The sequence below is a fragment of the Parus major genome, chromosome Z (genome assembly GCF_001522545.3).
Source record: "Parus major isolate Abel chromosome Z, Parus_major1.1, whole genome shotgun sequence".
Taxonomy (NCBI): Eukaryota; Metazoa; Chordata; class Aves; order Passeriformes; family Paridae; genus Parus; species Parus major.
In genome coordinates, this window is record NC_031799.1 from 62,830,366 (window position 1) to 62,844,584 (window position 14,219).

At 36.6% G+C, this 14,219-nt stretch overlaps 1 protein-coding gene across 1 annotated transcript in view; it reads right to left on the reverse strand.

The window, feature by feature from the left end:
* The window catches only part of TMC1 (transmembrane channel like 1), a 56,450-nt gene extending 42,723 nt beyond the window's left edge, over positions 1-13,727 (reverse strand). Inside the window, exons 1-5 of the mRNA XM_015652292.1 lie at positions 13,694-13,727; positions 5,450-5,512; positions 5,266-5,331; positions 4,894-5,221; positions 295-435 (exon numbers count right to left, since the gene is read on the reverse strand). Coding sequence (XP_015507778.1) covers positions 295-435; positions 4,894-5,221; positions 5,266-5,331; positions 5,450-5,512; positions 13,694-13,727 — 632 coding nt within the window. The remainder of the gene's footprint in view (positions 1-294; positions 436-4,893; positions 5,222-5,265; positions 5,332-5,449; positions 5,513-13,693) is intronic.
* Between the last annotated feature and the right edge of the window lie 492 nt (positions 13,728-14,219).

The following is a 14,219-nucleotide window of genomic DNA, read 5'->3' on the forward strand; positions in this document are numbered from 1 at the left end:
TCTCTTATAATCTGCATCCACATAACTGAAGAAAGGATTTTACACTATGTTGTAATGGAAATTACAAAAAGAAAAATATATTAGTTTTCCATATTTGATTTCAGCTTTACTGGGACAAGAAATCACTGATCTGCAACACCGTTTACCTCCATTTACTGTGAGAATACCTCCTGGGGAAGAAAAATTAGGGGTGGTCTGAAGTCAATTTGTGAGTAGGTGCAGAACTAAAGTGAGAATTCAGAAAAACAGGGCAAAGCAAAATAGCAGATACTCATTATGGAAGCCAAACCATACTTCAGGACAGACAACTTCTTTTTCATCTTCCATGGTTTGTTTCGTAGCGTGGCAATCAGTTTCTTTTTTTCTTCTACTTCTTCTTTCAGCTTGGCCAACTCCTCCTCTGTAATTGGCTCCTCCTCAGATTCAGAATCAGAGCTTCAAACAGAAGCAGGAACAAAAAACATCAGATAGGATAGAAATTTTCACAGAACATACTTTGTGTACTTTCTGTTAAATTTGAGACTAGATAAATGCCTTCACATTTGCACAGAAGGGAAGACACACTTTTTTAGACTTGTTATTAATTTTTGTATGAAAGACAGAGCCTCTACACAAAATGCAGAGCTGCAGGTGAACCAGCACTACACCTTCAAAATCACAGGAACAGTGAGCAGCACTCTTGTGGTAAAATCTGACAGTCACTTTTTGTTTCTGCAGCTGTAATCAGCCTCCTAAGAGTCCAACTCAAAATGGTCAAGTGAAGATGTTATAACTGCAGCCATAAAACTGAACTCCTTCACCCTAGTGTGTCACAGTAGAAAGAGACACCACAGCCTCAGCTAAGACAAATTTAAACAGCAAATGACAACCCATGCACTAACCACAGCTTCTCTGAGCAATTTGATTCAGTGCTACATCATACTCTGAGTAGAGAATTTCTTCCTAACATCTAATCCAAACATGCTGTCTTTAATTTTAAAACCTTTCCCCTTGTTCTGCCACTGTCTGGCCATATAAAAAGTCTTTCTTCCTCCTTTTCATAAGCTGCCTTAAGGCACTGGAAGGCCTCAGAGAGATCTTCCCAGAACCTTCTCTTCTCTAGGCTGAACAATTCCAATTCTCTCATCTAATCCTGTAAGAGAGGTGCTCCAATCCTCTGAGCACCATTGTGGCCCACACTGAATAGACTATCACCTCAGAAAGTTGTACCCATCAGTCTTACCAATTTGGGCTTCACATGACAAAAAACAGTATCACAGAAAACTTCAAACTACATAAAGAAGAGCTGTTACTTAACAGCACATCTATTTAATGTTATACCAATATTGTGAAGAGCAGGTTGAGAATGGTATTAAAACTGAAGTTAAATGGATAAAGGATAACAAAGTGATCTGTGCATAAAATTTTGAGGGAGAATGCAAAGAGAGTCATGTCTTCATGAAGAACAGAAGGATTAAATGATCTGTTTTGAAAGAGCTCAGAATCCATTGTTGCAATCAGCTGCTTCCATTTTATAAAGCGGAGTGGTGTACCTGATATTAAACATTTCCTTTGATGGAAGATTGCTGGGTTATGCAAAGTTGGAATTTGCTGGTTTTACAAAGCTGCAGTGAGAGGGTGGGAAATATGAGGGGTTTGTGCTAATGCAGTGAGCTTACTGAGAAAAGGAAGTTTAACAGAAAGCAAGAGGTCAAGCTGGCATAATATGGGCTTTGAGCCCTTTGCCAACTACTGCTTTGTTTATGAACATGTCTCATCTTCCATTCTTCACTTTCCTTTGGAACCAGGAAAATAATAAAAAATTGAAATTTCAGAGTTTCTTTAAGAAATATATATTTTCTAGTGTGTTTACATTATGCAGCCAAACTTGGTGGAGTAACAGCAGACTTTTCCTTTATCTCAAGTGGTGGAACACCATGTTATTCAAATCAGGAAATCAAAATTTTGTCTTCTGCAACCATAAGTCTTAGCCTTTCATAGAAGGTTTTTATTCACACATTTGAAGGCCAGAAGGGTTCATTGTGACCTGCAGGCTAACATAAAGCATCAAGTGTCAATAAATATCTTGACATCAAGCCTCCATCTGCCTTGGCTCAAATTCAATACACATCTAAGTCAGTAGAGCTCTTGAAATCAAGTTACACACATAATTAACTTCTTCATTCTATTCATCTCTGGTTTTATGACCTTATTATACATCTTTTTTTTATTTTGGTTTTAGTTTCATGTCCTCTTTATGGATGCAATCTACTTTTCTCATGATTTCTGTGTTTAGCATTAAAAATTAGGATGTAAATATTTTCTTTGAGCTAAGTTGTTGCAGGATAAGACTGGTATGACTTTGAGAGTATAGCATGACAAAAAAAATGTGACTGAATTTGAAATCTTTCTTTCTAGTTTTTTGTGTAAATTCTATTATACAGATAATCCCCATAACATTGCCTGTCAGTAAATGCTACTCAGAAAACATTAGTGTCTTAATCTGCCATGTACCTCCAGGCTTTCCCTGAAGTTTTATACTCTCAAGCAAAGCTAATAAAAGTCAGTACATTTACTCGCAGATAGAGCTATGCAGCAGGAAGAATATGATCCCATTGCTAATTTTTTTTGCTCATGTGACTGCACAGGGTTTCTAAAATCAATCAGAAAAAAAATGAAACAAAGCAGTAAAGAACTAAGCTGTTTTTTAACCCATGACCATCTCAGACCCCCACAGGGAGACTAAAGGAGCAATTTATCATTGATGTTTTGGTGCTGATGATTATGAACAGTGTAGAGCAGGCCCTCCTCACACTCTCAATAACTGGTCTCAATAATCAGCCTCATCAACAACCATTAACATCTAAGAACAGAAATTTTAAAGCTCACCCAGAAAGAACTCCTTCCATCATGGCATTACCCTGGGAAACCCAGTACCACAAACTAACCAAGAGTGGAATATTAAAAAAAAAAAAAAAAAAAAATCAACTAAACTAAAAATCAATGCAGAGTTCTTCTAGGATTCCCTTATGTCCTTGATGTAGAATAAATAGTGCATGAAAAGTATTTCCTGATTTAAATGAAAAGTACAGAGGGGGAAGAGGGCAATTGCCCTCTACTTCTACTGAGATTCTACTGAGTTGTCCTGTGACCTCACCAAAATGGGCAATGTTACTAGAGTTTAGCAAAAAGCCACAATGACAGCAGTAAATACAAAATCATCTCTCTATCAAAAAGTTTCACTTTTTGTTTAAGGAATTTTTTTGTGTGTTTTCTTTCTCAACTTCTGACTTCACTCTTTTCATGATATTCCATGCTGAAACACCTTGGCAATTTAAAAATTGCATCAGCAAAGTCTATGTCTAAACAGTAGAGATCATTTGTTGTGATTTGTTGTCTCATGGACTTGCTAGACAGGCTATATTTCCATACTGCCAACCTTATTTTCCATTCTGAAGCTTTGCAAACCCTTTATCTCAATCGCAGACAAACTGATCACCAGCCTGCTATCCTTCATTCTTGCATTTTTTTGTTTTTCTTTTGAGAATATTTTAAACTATTCTTATTCTGCAATCTTTTAGCAGCTCCTGTAAATATAAAAATATAATATTCTTGAGTTATCTTTGAGAGTATCCTCAGTTTTTCCTCAGAAGTTGTTAGGCTTTACTACTTTAAGATCAAAGTCTTGTTCCAGGTAGCAATTTCAAGTTATTTAGTCCAAAATTATGTATTTCAGTACTGAGAACTTTGGAAGATAATTAAAAACATTGTGCCCATGTTCAACTTTCTATTTACAGTAGTCTTTTTTAATTACGACTGAGTAAATGTTTACAATGAAGACAAAAGTAAGGCAAGGAACATAGGTTTACACAGTCAGGACTGCTGTTGTGTGAGTATGGAGAACTGCACTCACGAGTATAACTGCCAGAGCCAGCAGAAAGAAAGATTTTAGGCATTCTCATTGGGAAGAGAAATGAAGTAAAAACGTATATAAATGGGATCACAAAAAAATTAATATAAGAGCATATCTCACTGTATTTTTTCCTTTCCTTTTACTCCTGCTGTGCTCTCCAGTGATGCCTCTGGGAACAAAATCATCTGTAACAAGTGCTGAATGAGGAACAGGAGTTTCTCTCCCTCTCCACTGAGACAAGTATGCCTAGCTCCCTTTGCTCCTTTATACATTGCTCCCAGTGGTTGCTTCCTTTCAAAAGCACAAGAAAGGACAAGGAGCAAAGGGACGCTAGGATGGCAAAGAAATAGAAATGTTTTTCTGAAGTGCTCCCTGTCACTGGCGTCTTCTAAAGATCCCAGGTGGCATTAGATACTTTGGAAAGTTGAAAAGTGACATTTCAGAGGAAATGAGAGGGAGACAGATTGGAAAATCCCATCTCAATTTTTTGTTCTGGGTTCTTGAGATTTTGGTGTTGATCTTAAAAAGCTGTCTCAAAACTGTCTGGGCAACTAGAATGTGATTTTCTGAGAAGCACTTCTCAGATATGATCCCATTATATAGACTTTTAGTTCTATGCAGGAAATAAAACTTGGCTTTCTTGGAGGGTTAGCAGCTTGGGGTTTGAGGCATTTTTATTTTGTGGAAAGAAAAAAAGCAAGGTAGATCTCACCTGTTATCACCTCCTTCTACCAATTTCTCTTCATTTTTGCTCCCTTTCTCTAAAAACCACCTCATAAGCTTGGGATATAACTAAATACAACTTTCTGGAAAGTTTCCATTTCACTCAGCCATCATTTCCTCATTGCAGAACAAAGAATATCTTTACAGCTCTAATTTTACTGTCACAAATAAGGGAGTCATATTGACTTCTGGTATTTCACATCCATAAGTGAAAACAGGTTTAATGTAAGATAACTATGGTTTTATCATAAGAAAAAAAAAAAAAAAAACTTAATTACCCTGATCCTGATTTCTTTTTGTCTTTTTTCTTCTTGGCCTTCTCTTTTTTCCCTTTTTTATCAGACTTTTTGTCCCCTTTCTTCTCATTTTTACCTTTCCCGCTTTTACCCCCTTTCTCATCTTCCTTTTCTTCATCATCTTCCTTGGATTTCTGATTTGCCTGATTCTTCCTGGCTTTTGCAGGTTCCATATCAGAATCACTGGCGTCATTTCCAGCTGCTCGCCCTCGTCTACGGCTTCTGTGCCTGCGATGCCCACCTCTCCTTGTCCCACCTTCATCATCCTCATCCTCCTCATCACCCCAATCATCCCTGTCATCCCCATCATCTCCTTCATCCCATCATCTCCATCATCCTCATCCTCCTCATCACCATGTCTGCCTCTCCCTCTGGCATGTGCCCTTCGGGTTTGTGGAGTCGCTCTCTTCCTCTCTTTATCTGTGATTGATTAGAAGACAGGAGGGGTATATGTTAGAAGGAGACCCTTTCCTCCTTTGTTCTTACTAATAATCATAAAGCATCTGTGTCTGGCCTCAAAACAACCCACATTACTGACCTGTTCCTTTGGCAGTTTCTTCATTCTCAGCTGCACTGCCTTCCTCATTGCAATCACTGCCATCTGTTAAGTGGGAAAAAAAGTCATGTGAAGGGTAGGTCGATCATTAGGAATTCAGGGGTCTCAAGAAATTCTTGGCAATTACTGCTTTGTACTTCTTTAAAATATTTTATGAACCCAGTGTTTTGGAACATGGCAAACAGTTTTCAAGAGGTAAGATGAAGACAGAAAAAACAGTTACACTTTCCTTCAGATAAATAAGCCTTAAAGGTACACCAGGAAGAACTCTTCCTTATGGAAGCAATATATAGGAAAGGGGGATGCTAAAAATACCCCAAAAATTTGGAGAACAAGGATGAAAATTCTTCTCAGTTCTCTGAGATTTTCTTAAACATGAGATATAAATAACTGGCTTGGATTAAAATGCTAAAAAAATCATTTCCTGATTTGACTGACTGGAGATCCAGACCTCCAGCACAGCTGAAGAGTGCAGTTCCAGAAGAAAGAGAAGACCTACTCTCAGTTCCAGCAACCAAATCTCTAAGCACAGGGACAAAATTTGATCCAGCTCACTTGTATGCTCTACCACATGCAAATTCTGTTCTACCACTCTACCACTTGAGATGTTTTTAACATTGAGGACTTTAGAGCAATAGTTTATAGAAGATTGTAGTGTTTCTCCTAAGGAACATCTTTGGTTTGGAGTAGATCTCTTGCTTAATTTTTCATTCTCAATAAGTTCAGTAAGAGACAATGTCTGCGCTACCCATCAATAAGCAGAAAAGTGTCCACGACATTTGCCTAGTACACTTTGAAACTGCAATCACAGATTTACAGAGAATAAACTAAATAATAAAAATACTTTCACATGTATTATATCCATCATATTATCTAATTTATATCTAATTAATGTGTTCTTTGAATACATTGGGATGAACATATTACTTAACATGTATCCTATAACTGCTTCTGAAACTGCTACTGATATTCCTTAGAAAAGTTTATTCAGAAGCAATACTTGAGAAGCCAGGTTCTAATGGGCCCTTTTAAGGTATTTTTGAGCTTGTGTGTGTGGGAAAACACCTTAGATACATCAGCTGTATTTATAGAAATAGATGGTAGTAGGAAATTAATGAGAAGACTAACAGAGATTACCATGAGATAGTACATGTAGGTCGCCATCGCTCCATTTCTATATAATCTCTATATTCCCTGTGTTTATTGTCCAGTTCCCCCTCTGGACAGGTGATAGTTGCTGAGCCTTACAGTTGCATCTTTCTGGCAAGAAACTGCAGGTATCCTCCTTTTTCAATCATCTCTAACATTTCTGAAATTTTCTTTCTATTCTTTCTTCACACATTCCCTGGTTCCCCTGTTTCTTTTATAAATTTTACTAACCACTAGCAACTCATTGAAAATTTATACACAAATTGATTCATTTAGGGACTGCTGTGGCTAACTATGAAGGGCAACTTCTTGGCTTTGCCTAGCATCAAAGAAAAGGAGTAAAATATGTCAGGCTTCAAACAAGAAGGAATCCAGGGTCTTATTTCACTATGCACAGTAATAGGCAAAGCGTTATTAACCAGAATTTAACTGGCATATTAAAAAGGAGTCTAACTTCCCTACACAAAACATCTAATTGTAACTAACACTTTCTACCACTTCTACAGCATCTGCACTATAAGTTCTAAGATTATGCAAAAAATATTGTCATTTGATATCATCACTGGAATGTGACAATAAATGCTCCTTTGTTCTGCCTGGACACATGCCTTCTGCTGTTGACAGTAACAGGATCTCCTTTGATAAATACCATTGTGCTGCCATTGAAAGCTTGCAAAGGTGAAGACAGACACCTCTAAAGAGATACTTCACATGCAACAGTAGGGCACTATCTCCTATTAAAACAAATGCTTTGGCTGATCTCCTAAAGCCAAAGAGAAATTCTCAGAAAAGCACTTTATTGGTTAGAGATTGGCCTCAGTGCAGCCTGATGAGCCCATATGACAAGAAAACAAATAGAAGTTTATCATACATACAGAAACATGCACCAGCAGTGAAGTCTACCAAGCTTGAGTTGACATCATAGTGACATAACAACGACAGTGACAAGGGATTGTGATACACAGAGACTTATACAACGTAGAAGACAGATGCTGGAGTCTGTTTAATTCTAGTAGCATGAGGACAGCAAATTCACTACACTGAAAATTTCAGATAAAATTCTAAGCTGACTTAAAGATTTCAGACTGCTTGAAAAGAGCATTATAAAGACTGTTATGGGTGAGCATACCTGAGTATTAAGTTCTGTATGTTAACAGGGTTTTTTCATTTAAATTATCAAGTACCTGAGTGATCTTTTATTTTTTAAAAAATAAAGAAAAAGCCTAAAATCAAACAGAAATAGATATTGCCATAAAATAAACCTAGAAAGCAAGACCAGTGATTAGATGGGATTATCATCTAGAGGTGGGTACTATAAACATGGCCAGAAAGCACCAGTGCACCTTCAAAATTTATGTCTTCAAAAGTTTAAAATTGTATCACCAAACTGAACTTCATATGGAGATAAAGTATGTTAATATGAAGACTGTTCTGTCACAGCTGTGTCCTTCTCATTCTGGTGTATCTACAAAATAGGAGACCTCTTCCTGTTCCTTGGGTATGACAGATACACACAGAGAGCATTTTGCTGAAGCTCAAGTAAGAACTAAAAGTTATTGATTGTGACAAGTGTGATAGCAGTTGGTGTTGTTTAGAAGAGAAAAAATCACTGAGGAGAGGGAATGGAAGGACTTTGTCACCCCTGAGAACTGTGCTGAATCACATATATGCATGGGTTCATGTAAGCTACACAGCCACCCCACACCATACCCATATTGCAGCTACCCCTGGCAACTTGTATTTCACTTGCATTAATAACTTTGTGTGTCTGATTGTTTTGTACTTATTATTGAAAGACCAGTGCTGATAGCTGGCTGGGTATTTGAGTAATAAGAGACAAATAAACATTACCGTATCATTAACATAATATTATTGTTATTGTTATTATTGTTGTTGTTATTGTTATTAGTGTTGTTATTATTCAGCTATTTTAGATCATAAACTCCATGATACTTTTCAAAGAGGAAAGGAGCAGGTTAGGCAGCTGAAAAGGCAGCAACTCAGGTGTTTCTATAAAAGCCTGTCTCAATGAATTACCAGAGAAACACTTCAACAATATTCAAACATAAATTGCTCTTCGTGATAACACTGTATCTAAATGCAGTTTAACACTTAATTTAAATGTTCTGCTGTAAACCACAACACAAACAAACAGTAGAGTGCATTCCTAGGCACTGTATTAGCAACCTCCAGGGAGCCAAAATGTATTTTTTATGCTTTGGTTTGTTAAAATTAAATTGTAGTATCTGTTGCAGGAAAAATCCTCACTATATGGGAAATTCATATACTAATCTTGGGAACTTCTAAACAGATCATGTGATCACTTATCAAAAGTTCAGTGAATTTCCCTGTAAAACCAACTAAGTGCCACAAAAGCACTGTCTAGAATTACTGATTTTTCCAGGAAAGGGTTGATAGAACCCCTTATCTTCACAGTGTTAATATTCATAGGGCTAATAGCAGCCTTTGACCCAGCTAATTTGAGTTGGTGTGACCCAGGGCAAAAGCTCAATTGCGACACCTTCCAGGATACATCATCTAGTCCTAAAGACAGTCTATTTACATATGTATCATTAAGTATATTTGAAGATATAGTCCATAACTCCTTTTAGTCCAGGAAATCCAATCACTTTCTTATTTTTTTTTCCGAGCAGTTTAAGGGAAACTTTCTCATCTTTCTAGATTAAGGGCAGTGATAGTGTAATCCAAGCAAGCTATCGTTTTACCCTAAGTCTTATTTAGACTATAGCCATAAATAAGACTACAAGACTTAAAGAAGGTGTCCTGAATATGGGCTCAGAACAACCTGGAGGTCACACACACAAGGCAGAATATCAGACAGCTCAAGAGAGGGCTCCAAACACTGACATGTTGGCTTCTGAGGAAACTAAGGGCAGAAAAAAATGTGTAACACCATAGTCTTTGTTCTATGAGGTATCTATTTAGCAGATCATAAGAATTGTTTTACCCTTACCTTGTTTTCCCAAGTTGTTTGTACACCTTCTATCAGAAGCTATTACCCAGACTTCATGCTTTGGATTTTTTTTTAAATTTATTCTGACATAGTCTTATGGATCTTTCACTGTGAGAGTGGTAATACTTGAAACTAACTCATAGAACATGAGCCCACTCTTGTAATATCTGTGACCCCACTGCTACTGCGTAAAGCTGACTGCTGCCAAGCAATTCTGCATTTTGGTGCTACAAAAAATTCAGTGAAATGCAAAGGTAACCTATATATCAAAAAATGCTGATTTTTTGGTATATGTTATAAAATAAATTTATTAATTATTTTAAAATTAGGTGTTAATTCAACAAAATGGATCATCTGCCAACAGAGCCCTGTAAGTAATTATTGTGCTTTCCTCTGAAATGGACCATGTCTTTCCAGTGCTAGAAAAACATCAACCTAGATAGATAATAAACTAAGTGTTCAACAAGAGGAAATGTCAGAAATATAAGATTGTATTAGACAATAAATGTCTGGCAAGTACTAGTCAAAAAAAATGAAGTGTTATGTTATACTCAGTTCTATATATTTACATACATTTCCATATTATTCTTTCTAATCGTGGATATATGAGGGCATCTCACAACGCTTCTGTAACAATAAGTATCACAAGAAGTGACACCTGTGAAATATACCAGAAATAATATATCAAGATATCACAGAAAATCTTTTGGAAAAGTGAATTAGTGCAGACTTCAACATCCAAGATTTGAGACCTTAACACTAGAGACCCCATTCTCTTAATCTCTTTCCAGATGTTGGGAAGAACACCTTGGTCCACCTTGGGCACAAAAGAAGAGAGCTTGACACACAGAAACCCCAAATAAAAATTACATTTATAGAGAAACCATAACACTCAGTATTTCAGACCATGCTTTAGTTTTTCTCTGTTTTTCCCAGTAAGTGTCACAAATTTTACTTCCAATGAACAAACATAAAAATAATACAACTCAAAAAATGTATGCTGACCATCAATAGCTATGAATTTATAAAGTAAAATAATAATTACTATTCAGTTGCAAACAAAATGGGTAATATATTGCTTCTTTTTCCCATCTAAATTGAAAATACCATAAATACCAAAGTAGGTAGAATATTTATGCTTTCATGTCACAAAGACCTGGCTCTTTGAAAACTCAATGTACAGTGTTGTACCCTGCAGACCTGAATATTTTCCAGAAATTGTCTCTGGGGCAATGAGTTTTCCCTCTCTGCAGCAGAGAAAATTCACCCACCTAATATTTGAGATGTTTGAGATCAATATTTGAAAACTACAGCTGGGGACCAAAGGGAGAAAATTTAATCTATTCAATCCACATCCATAAGTAGCTCATTTCTTCTCCATTGGTAAGAAAAAATTAATGATGTTCTAGTGAAAGGACAGACTGAGCTCACATAAGTCATGTTGACCCTGTAGCTAGCATGCAGTACATCATCTGATTGCACTCTCCTCTTTCTGGTTTCCTTCTGGAAATGTATGCATGGCAAGGTTTGACAGCTCTCTCTCAGTTTGGGGATCAGGACTTCTTCTAGGCTAAACCCTCTCTTCAGGGATAAATAAGTTGTTTATTGCATGATTTCAGTGCAAGGATTCTAAAATCTGATATTATAGTTATAAAGCTTGCAAAAGGTAGAGATGGAAGACAGTTCAAGGAGAAACCCCTCAGTATTTCATCCCCTTCAGGAAAACATGCATAAAAGTTCCCAGGCCTCAGTACCTTGCTCCATCTCTGTGGATACACCTGTGTTGTCCTACCTGTGCCCTACCAAGATCTAACCTTGGAGTGCTTTGCCTTATCCAAGGCTAGAGAGCTGGCTAGCTTACAGGGTACATTGGGTACTGTAATAAAACAACAAGACAAAACATTTGTGTTTGGTCTTCATCACACAATGGGATAGCAGTAGGCAATTCTCCATTTTCGTTGCAGTCTTTACTGCAAGAATGAGGATCAGAATATTTAGCATTCAGTGCACCCTGAGAAGTCTGTGACTGCAGCAAACCATACCAATCTGGCCTTTTCTGGCTCTGGAATGGGATTTATTTAGCTCATTGTCATTCACTAATAATGCTGCTAAAATAGGAAGAATATGTGATAATATGGAGAAAAGAGTTTATATTTAAGTTAAAAATGAATGGTTCTGTGTGGATGTGAAGTCAATTGTATTTTTTACTATATCATGAGGAGAAAGCTCTTTTTAAGGTTGATAATTAGAGCTGACCTGCTCACCACATATTCTTTTTACTATTAAATTAGAGGGTAATAGGTACTTTCTAACTGCTCCCTTTTAAAAATCCACCCTGAATATTTTTGCCCCAGGTGGTCTTTTCCTGTATGAGATGCCAGGAACAATGAATTCACGTTCATAAATTCAGCATAACGAACCATATATCTCCTACTATCTTAGAATTTGCAGCAGACATGCTGTGAAACAAGAATTGCCAAACTAAGAATGGTTTCACAAGAGATAAAGGTACTAAAAAGGAAAAATGCATTATTAGAAACTGTTGCAAGAAGATTCCTTAGGACTGTCAGCAGTGATGATACAAAGCCTCTTGTAAAGAAACTGCAACTAGATTAGTTCCTGAGCTCTGTGCTATATACCTCCAGCCCATGGACTCTTCCAGTTAGAAGCTGTTTGAGAACCATGTTCTGGAAGTGTCTCATAGTTACTTGTAATGGAGGTCCAGCTTTTCAAACATTCTGAAATCATAATGCAGTCCTAAGTTTACACATCTCCAAATACATACATAACTGTCATTAAGATTGTTAGGTTTTATTGTAAATTATATATACAAGATAAACTTTTATGGGAAAAAAAAAAGTTCCAAAGAGTGATCATGATTCAGCAACAAAAATCTTTACCTTCTCCAGGTAAAAAGTGTGCAGTGTTGGCTTGCAATGGGAATGATATCCACTATAATTCAAATTAATGATAAAGTCACTGAATCACAACACAAGACAATTCAGTCAGGTATTTTCAAATAAAAGGCATATGTTTATGGCAAACTTAGAACCTTGTTAGTCTTAGAATTTGTTAATTTTTTATAAGCATTATATATGCTTATAAAAATGTATAGGTTCTATGGTCATGCTCAAAATGTTTCTTATGGAGACAAAAATTCCTTGGGAGCCATTAAGTGTTTTGTTTATGCTGCATTAAATTCTGTCAGTCTCTTGTGTTAAAATTAATTCCATTGGCATATACTGCTTGAAAATTAAATTAGCCAGTAAAGGGTGTTGTAGAAAAAAAAGTTGAGGCAAATCAAAGAGGAGATCAGACGATAAAAGGAAAGCAAATTGGATGGACTTTGAAAATGAACCCCCTGTTATATTCTGTCAAAATGCTCAGCAGTCCCTTCTGATGTTTTCTATTGAAGTAGAACATATTTTATTGAGTCTTACAACTAGGGATTAAAAATCTAGAAAACGCTGTTTAATAGTACCAGCCCTGGTACTTAGCAAGACCTAAAGAATAAGGTCCCTGGCAATTTTCTTCCATGCTGAAGGGGAAAAGCATCATGCTTGTTGCATACAATAGAGATCCTTACCCCTTAGAAAGGGTAGCACTGCTCAGGAGAACTGAGAGCACTTCCCAATTAGACTTGCCTTGCACATTGCCAGAATAAGCCATTAGGCATTATTATCCTATGAAAACATTTCTCAGACCCAGAACTGTGCAGTATTAGTATAGAAATACTGTTAATCTTACTGTGAAGAATGTTTGGCATTTCATAATAAATACTGAAAACACTAAGAAAAGGAGGCATTGTTTTTGTGCACCTTACAGAAGATACAAAATAGCACTGTTTTCTTAATCCTGCCTACAAACTATATATAAGCGTAAGTCAAGTAACAGGACTAGTCGCAATCTTTTGATTTCTAGTCACTACCATGCTACAACTAGTCAGCCTCCAAATAAAACACATTTCTGAACAAAAGCTAATGAATTGTGACTAGCAAGATTTAATATTAAAAAGATGGAGAAGAAAACAGAATTTTCACTCTGTTGAGCTACATGCAGAAAACAAATATGTGCATAAGTTGCATAATTATATTTGTAATTACCATTTCCTTCTGTTGACTTGTCCTGTTTAGTCATTGTGGTACTTCACAGAGCTGCTGCAGGTGCTGGATATACAGGAGAGTGCCTGAAGGCTGAGTGGTTCAAGATGAAGCATACCACAATATCTTCCTGCTCGTCACTGAACGGATGGCGCTGGTGAAGTTTCACTCACTGAAATATAAGAAGATACTAATTTCGTAAGTGATAAATCTTTCATGAATGTTTAGTTTACTAGAATTAAAAGAATCAGAGAAGTTATTCATCTTCTTTATTATTATTCCTGAAAAAGCTCTTCTGCAATGGACTTACTTATGACTAACACTAATGTTTAAGTGCTTAAGTGCTTTACTGAGGAAGGAGTGTCTGCATGGGTATGCTCTCTTGATGCATACACATCTACAGTTCTGCAGGTGGAGGAAGTTACATAGACTATTCTTCTGTCACAGAAGTCAGATTTTACCATAGACATGCTTAAATCCCCCAGCTTTAATAGAACAGCCTGACACTGATTTAAAAAATCTTAGCAAA